Source organism: Nicotiana tomentosiformis, chromosome 8, assembly GCF_000390325.3.
Source record: "Nicotiana tomentosiformis chromosome 8, ASM39032v3, whole genome shotgun sequence".
Classification (NCBI taxonomy): domain Eukaryota; kingdom Viridiplantae; phylum Streptophyta; class Magnoliopsida; order Solanales; family Solanaceae; genus Nicotiana; species Nicotiana tomentosiformis.
Genome location: NC_090819.1, coordinates 46,789,778 through 46,797,495, shown reverse-complemented (window position 1 = coordinate 46,797,495; position 7,718 = coordinate 46,789,778). Strand labels below are relative to the sequence as shown.

At 35.0% G+C, this 7,718-nt stretch overlaps 1 protein-coding gene across 12 annotated transcripts; it reads left to right on the top strand.

Moving 5' to 3' along the window:
• Positions 1–2,306: 2,306 nt before the first annotated feature.
• Positions 2,307–7,243, top strand: LOC104111374 (uncharacterized). Of its 12 annotated transcripts, none has more exons than XM_018776019.3 (8): positions 2,307–2,512; positions 3,159–3,233; positions 4,393–4,864; positions 4,981–5,031; positions 5,112–5,213; positions 5,325–5,716; positions 5,804–5,984; positions 6,726–7,243. In XM_018776019.3, exons 6-8 carry the CDS (start codon positions 5,327–5,329, stop codon positions 6,746–6,748), a joined length of 594 nt encoding a protein of 197 aa, XP_018631535.1. In that variant the 5' UTR covers positions 2,307–2,512; positions 3,159–3,233; positions 4,393–4,864; positions 4,981–5,031; positions 5,112–5,213; positions 5,325–5,326; the 3' UTR covers positions 6,749–7,243. The 12 variants fall into 12 exon arrangements, 9 of the variants coding, with proteins under 9 accessions (XP_018631535.1, XP_070038432.1, XP_070038433.1 ...); XM_070182332.1 differs by having other exon boundaries at positions 2,308–2,512; positions 5,804–5,888; positions 6,997–7,243; XM_018776020.3 differs by having other exon boundaries at positions 2,308–2,512; positions 6,997–7,243.
• The last annotated feature ends 475 nt before the right edge of the window (positions 7,244–7,718 follow it).

Below are 7,718 nucleotides of genomic sequence, written 5' to 3'. Positions count from 1 at the left end.
AAGGGTGATTTCGATCCATACGACATTGTGGTGAGATGGCCTAGCCGATCGGGTCAAGATCAGACACCATGCCGTGCACATGGTGGTGAGTGTGATTCTAATTGGATGTCTTTAGGTGAGACGGCCTAGCCGATCGAGCCGTGATCGTATTCCGTGCTAAAATCAAAATGGTATATCGGTACTAAATATCTCCCAACCTAAAACATTAAATTTACTCAAAAACATATGTTGCTCCTAACTTGATGCTTTGGTATTATTTGAAGCTTTCATTTTAATCCTATGATTGTTTCTCCCTGTATTGTTACTCGTTCTATTGAGAGGGTGTTTAGCCTTACATACTAGTACTATTCCATATTTACTGACATCCATTTTGTCGGAGGCACTGCATCTTTAATGGATGCAGGTGGTTCCACAGCAGGCAGCATCGATCAGTGATATCGGTACACCTTCCTACCAGCTGACTTGGTGAGCCCTACTTCATTTCGGAGTCGTGTATCTTTTGTTTCTCGTGTATTATGTTTTGATGTATAGTTGGGGCCTTATTGCCGGCACTATCATAGTACTCTTTTGTATCCATTAGAGACTCTGTAGACATAGTGTGGCTTATATATTAGTATTGGGAAAGTCAAACTAGAATGTTGTATTTGTAACACATGTTCTACTTCTAAACTATGAATGTGTAATGTAATATTTTGGAGACTTATAAATGATGTAACTAATGCACTACTAGAAATAAGGCCTTTGGCAACCCTTCTAAAACCGTTGCAGTAAATACATTAACCAAACCTATAGGGCTACTGGGACGGTTTAGGACTCGTTCCGGGATTTAGCGTTACCATAGGTCTATTGGAACGGTTATTTGTAACAGTTACAAAATCGTTCCCATATAGGGATACTGTAACGGTTATGAAACTGTTGCATCAATTTGTGGAACGGTTTTTAGTTCTATTGGGACGGTTATAAATTGTTCTGATATATTTGTGTCAATGCTATTTTAAGGCTATAGTGACGGTTTTTGTGATATATTGTAATGGTTTGGTGATCTATTGCAACAGTATTAGGGGCTGCTATTATTATTGCTAGGTCTATTGCAACGGTTATATTTTCTATTGCAACGGTTATATTGTCTAGTAATTTCATATATTTATAGTTCCAGAATGAGGAATATTTCCCATGCAACAAAATTTTATACACCATAACTTATATAAACTACAAAATAACATTGAAATATCCAACTAGCATTATCCATAGACAAAAAAAAATATGAATACATTGTTTGATCAATAATTCAAAGTTAAAATAGATGAGTTTGCATACAAAAAATTTCTAAACTAAAATATCCTGGAACATAATAATAAAGTCTAGCAACGATCAACAACACTCAAGTAAGTTCTTCATCACTGCTTTCATCTGCAATCGCTACACCTACAAATGACGATCAATAAATGATTAAAAAAGAAAATTTTAAGATATTTGAATTACAAAGTAATTGATTCGTTATCGACGCTTTACCTAACAAAGTTGAACTATGTTTACTGTCATTCTTCCTTATGTAAGAGCAATAACAAACTAAAATACAAGCAACCCATTTGAAGAGTAAAGAGGCTAACAACAGATGAAGACTTGTAAGTTCTGAACATAACATATGAAGACTTGCTCCAGTCTCTTACTATAATCAATTTGATAACTCGAAAATTTTCTAACTCTCCAAATTCTTCAAATTTTCGGCAGAGTTTTCTTTGTAAATACAACTATCCCAAAAAATGTAACCTGCTCAAAATATCATTATGCCATACACAAAGAACCCCAATCATTTGTTATCCCAAACAAGAAGCTAAATATTTTCTAACTTTCAATATTTCCATAACAACAACAACAACCACCTAGTATAATTCCATAAGCGGGGTCTAGGGAGGGTAGTGTCTACGCAGACCTTACCCCTACCCTAGAGGTACAGAGGCTGTTTCTGAATAGACCCTCTGCCAAAATCCTAAGGACATGGTTTCTAATTTGACTATCACTTTATCCACAATATGGATAAAAGGAAGTTAAAAACTAAACTGAGTATGTAAGCATTACTACAAAAAAGGCCTTTGTCAGCGGCAATAAGGTAAATTGTCGCTAATGAATTTTTTAAGCTGAAATATTAGCAGCATATGACCATTGGCGAGTAAAAGATATTCTTTAGTGACACTAAAAAACAATTGCCACTAAAAATCATTAACTGAAACCAATTTTTATTATTTTAACTTTCTCTCCGTACAAAATAAAATAAAATCTTCCCTCTAATATTTTGGACAAGAATTAAGCATTCCCTCCAATTAGAAAAAAGAAACATATTCCCTTCTGCCAATACGAATTTTGCCAAAAAAGATAACAAAACCTATTCCCTTTCGACAGTCTCCGGCCTGCAAAATCGCTCCAGTTAACAGTCTCTGGTTAACAAAATCGCTGCGGCCTGTGACAGTCTCCGCCCTGCCACAGCTCCGACGATCTTCTTCCCAAATCCCAGGTAACTTTCTCTTCTTCCCCAGGTAAATTTTGCGAAATCTGTTGTCAATGTTCTCACTCTCATCTGTCTTCCCCAAATCTGCAAAATTTTGCAAAATCTTCCCCAAATTAGTTAAGAATGAGAGCTCTGATTTACGAAGCATGAATATATCGGAGTTTAAGGTAAGAATAATTCCGTCATGACTGCTAATAAATCAATATCAGTACATAAATTACATACGTCAATGGGTTGCAACTGGAAGGCGGTATCTACTCTTTGGACTTTAGGGGCATATGACGATTAATGCCGAGTTAAATTAATCATGCTTTTGACTTTCTTGTTTTGTTGTGATGCCATATTGATTCACTACTTCCAGTATTATGGCAAATAGGTTGATATAGTTTGAACTTTCTCCTAAAATCCGTTCCCTTCATGGAAAATGGATTCAAGTTATATGTTATTTTCCTTGTTATAAATGCAAAGAAGAAAACATTACAACAATATAGACTTGGACAACTTAAAGAAGAAAAGAGAATACCCTTAACTTAATTTGTCTGTTTGCATGTTTTCTTCAATATATATCAGATCTTCCCCAAACCTGCTCAATTATGCTCAATCCTGTCAATCTTCTCCCTCTCATCTGTCTTCAACTTCTCTTTTCGTGTAGGTTTCAAGATTGCTGCAGAAATCATTATTCTCCTTTACTTTCTTGTCTTGATCGGAGAAAAATTCTTCTTACCAGGTACCAATCTGTACTTTCTATATCAACGTTGCATACAAGAAAATCTTATTTCCTCACTTCTGGTGGTAAATTGCATATCCCCTATCACTGTTGTCAGCGTATCTGAAACTTCTATTACGGCTGCAGTTTCAACTGCCTTTATCCAGTAGGTTTTTGTACCACAATGTATAGTTGCAAATCTGATCCATATGCAGTAGGTAACAATATAGTTCCTACGTTACTAGTTGCAGCTCCTCATTGCTAAATAAACTAGTAGTAGTAATCTAATGACAATGATGGGATATCTTAAGTTTGTTGTTATTTGTTACTTTCAGTGTAAACAGGATCTTACGCGTAGAGCAACAATCTGGATAACTTAAAGGTTTTCCATGTTATTATCCATTTACTACGCTGCAAAACACAATTAGTTGAAGTGAGCTATACGATTTTCTCTGCATTCAGTCTATTCTGTTCAAGTTAGAGATCATCAAATTGAAACTATCTTCAGTAGGAAAGAAGTTCTTAACGTGTAAAGGTTGTAAAAATAAAGTTAGTTGCAGCTTTTAGTTTCCTTTAACTTAGCACCACACAGATTCAAGTTGGGTAATAGCTGGATGTTACACTTGTAGCATACGTTTGGTTACTTGATTTTTGTTTTGATTTTTGTACTTGTAGCTTGCGGAGTTATAAAGTTAGCAAAAATTACATGATATAAGGTCATTCCCATAGTGATCACCAAATAAAGAAGCTGATCCTAGTGTTGGATTGACTAGGTATAAACAGTTAAGCTTCCAAAAAATCCTTGGCCTGTTAATCCTCCATGAATTGTCTGGTTTTAGTAAGTAGGAAAACTTCTAAACACAGTGAAGCATTTTCTATAAACACTTGTGTGTTTGTTGGTTTCTATTGATTTTGTGATGTATCTAAGTGAGCCATCAATACTACTGATAAACTTGCTACTTGCACATATTTCTGTTTAACACTGTTGTCAGTATGTGCAAAATTGGCATAGCAAAGCCACAAAACATCTCAATTCCCATTTTTGAAAAGAGAGCTTGTGGGTAGCATTTCATAGTTGAAATTTATTTAGTGGGAGAAATTCTTCTCTAGTGTCTTGTAAACCGTAAGCTTAATTTGTGTAGCCTCCTGATGTTTTATATGACCAAAAGGAATTATATAGTGCAGGACTGTCTGTAGAGATTCAATGAGCCTAGCATGTTACTGCAGATCTTAGGATTGCTTGCAAACATGGTCTGCCATATAAGTGAATTTCTAGAGGAAAAGCTACTTCATATTAATATTGACTCACCTCTGGTTTCTCAAATATCAAGTCATCAGGGGCAAAAGGAACCATGTAGGATGGCAGATCACATCGTAGTATTGCCTGCAAAATTGATAGAATTAATCAGCAGGATGAATGATGAGTCACATGTACATATCATAGGAAAAAAGCTACATACTAGATCCTTGCTTAGTCTAGCCAGCTCCGCATTGGATAGCAATACCTGAACCAATTTCTCTGGCAACCAACATGGTCTCTTGCCTATACCTTGTGTTACGATATTGGAAAACAAGAAGAAAATTGACACCTAAGGCTTGGAGCAGAGGAGAAGAGAGGACAAGGGGAGTTCAATAATTCGGATAAAGCTAAGGTATCAACAAATCTTTAAAACACCCCTAGTTGATTATTTTCAGTGTTCTGATTTTAGTTATGCTCAATTTTTATTTATAATTTATAAGATATCCTTTTAATATTTTAATGACATAGGTGTACCCAAGCAAATCGAAACAATATGGCCAATCAAAGTTGGATGAGCAGGTAAATCTGTAAAATTACTAACTAAAATATTTCAAAATCCTTTTTTTCATGCATATCTTACATCAATTTTATTGTATTAGGTTGTAAATGGGATAGTGCCTACACGAGCACAAATTTTCATATTAACTCATACAAAACGTAAGGATGGTAGACTACTGGATGATCATTCTGTCAAGGCAATCGTAAGATTTCTTTTTTCATTAAATTTCTAAATTGTGAAATAGTTAGGGGAAAAAAACTTAAAAGCGAATAAATAAATTCCAAATTGGATTTATTGTGTATTCTATTGTTAGGAATGGTAAATGAAAGGATGAGCAATAGTGAGAGCTCTACTGACCAACCTCCTCACAGTGTTGCTTGGAAAGGCGATGTGTATTCCCAAGTATTCGAAAATGACAAATATGGGTATGTTCGTGGTTTAGGACTTGGTCCAACTCCTTCTGTTCTATGGGGTAATAGGTCTTCCTTAGGAAATATTGTTGCAGATGATTCTTCTAATGAGGTTATACAAATATTAGAACAGGAGATAGTCAAGTTAAAGGAGAAACAAAATGAAGAAATGAATATGATGAAACAAAATCAGGAGAAGATGCAATCAGAATTACTCCAAATGAGACAATTCATGCGCAGATATGCTCCTAATGTATCTATGACTCAAAGTAGCAATGGCACCTCATGTGAACAAGTAATTCCATTACATAAGCTTTAGACATTTTTAATGAAATTCTAATCATATAAAAGTATTGTTATCTAACATGTTAATATTTATTAGATCCCTGATGCCAACATTGGACATGAACGAGTACCACAAACATCAAGGATACCTAGTGTTGCTGAAAATGCTCAACCTTCTCACGGTACTACTCATCTTTGTGCCAAAGGAGACGGAAGAGCCAATATTGAATTGATTACAAACCTTTTCCACATGTTGCTGGGCAGGCTCTTCACAACAGGTATCATTAAAAACACAAATATGTTATTTACAACTACTCCTACGTTCTGAGTCAAATCTTTCCTCCGAATCATTGTAAAAAACAAATATATCTTTTACAAGCCTGAGCACTAAAGCAGTATCATTATTATTTTGTGGTCCTCAGTACCAGTATCTTAAGAATCTGCTATCATAGGACAAAATAATATTCCATTATTCATGGGAGCAAAATCTAGTCAAGGAGGAGACATACAACAACAACAACTCAGTATAATCCCACTAGAGGGGTCTGGGGAGGGTAGTGTGTACGCAAACCTTACCCCTACCCTGGGGTAGAGAGGCTGTTTCCGATAAACTCTCGGCTTCATCCCTCCAAGAACTCCCCACCTTGCTCTTGGGGTGACTCGAACTCACAACCTTTTGGTTGGAAGTGGAGGGTGCTTACCACTAGAGCAACCCACTCTTGTCAAGGAGCAGACATAATAGACTGCATTTTCATAGTTTTGTGCATTTTGAACAGTTGCAGTAGCTTGCTCCATTATTTGGTAAGATACCCGTGCCTTGTCTAGTTGTTCTCACCGATTATTTGCTTTTTAAAAAAAAAAAAATTGAGACACCAACTTGGCAATATAAAATCATATTAATTTGTTGTTTCACCAGGTTCATTTGGAATTTAAACTGATAGCTTAATATTTTTAAGGTTCACAAAATTCAGAATTATCTGATAAGTGATGATACATATGCTTTAAAGTGTCTTACCCAGGGAATTCTGCTGCATATGAGTGAGCTTTGAATTCCTGTTGTACACGGGGGCCAATGTTATCTGAAGGAAAGATAGTAGTAAGTGGTTATCACATGCACAAATGAAAGGAGAAATACTTGTATGGAATTTGAGTTGTCTTAGAGGCTGGTGAAGAAATGACATCCCCAATTACACACAATGACTTGTTTATGAATTGTGACAGTGATGGAATCTTCAAGATATTTTTTCACATTGTATTTTATCTTCTGACACAGTTATTTTATAATTTCAGATCATACAGTTTGATGTTCGATAATTTAGCAGGTGGAATATTTCAAAATGATGAAAAGTTGCGGAAATCATTTGAATACCATCATTCGTCTGGATTAGTTATATAATGACATTAGCTATTTCCTTCAAACAATGTAAGTTTAGTTACTATGACATCAATATTAGTAATTCCTTATGTTTGTTAACATTTAATGAGATATATTATGTTTCTTTTGAATTAATATTAATATATTTTCTTATTTGGGTCATATTATGGATGAATGCAGTAACTATTATTAATGGTGGCTACACTATTGCTATTACCGCTTGTGACTTTTAACGCAAATTTAGTTGGATATACCAGCTATATAAATGGATGATAAAGGGGCAAATTAAGATGTTTTCACAAGGGATATTGCAGCCGTTATAATTACTGTAAAATAATTGCCGTTAAAGATATTGACTTTTAGCGGCAATTTAGTTTAACATAATAGCCAATAAAATGGACGCTAAAACGGCAAACTAAGATATTTTCAGAAGGGATACTATGCCCATTTTAATTGCCACAAAATAATTGCCGTTAAAGACGAACTTTTAGTTATTTTGAATTAAGTGGCTATAAAAATGGATACTAAAGGAATGTAATTAATCGATATGGATTGGATTTAGTAGCCATTATAATTGCCGCAAACAATTGCCGTTAAAGATGCAAATTTCTAGCGGCAATTATTTTGACTTTAGCGG

What these genes read in the sequence shown, in the direction of transcription:
- LOC104111374 (XM_070182331.1), top strand. Translation starts at nt 5,327, where the DNA reads ATGGTAAATGAAAGGATGAGCAATAGTGAGAGCTCTACTGACCAACCT. An exon ending in ATGGCACCTCATGTGAACAA is followed by an intron (nt 5,717 to 5,803) that starts GTAATTCCATTA and finishes AATATTTATTAG; the next exon opens with ATCCCTGATGCCAACATTGG.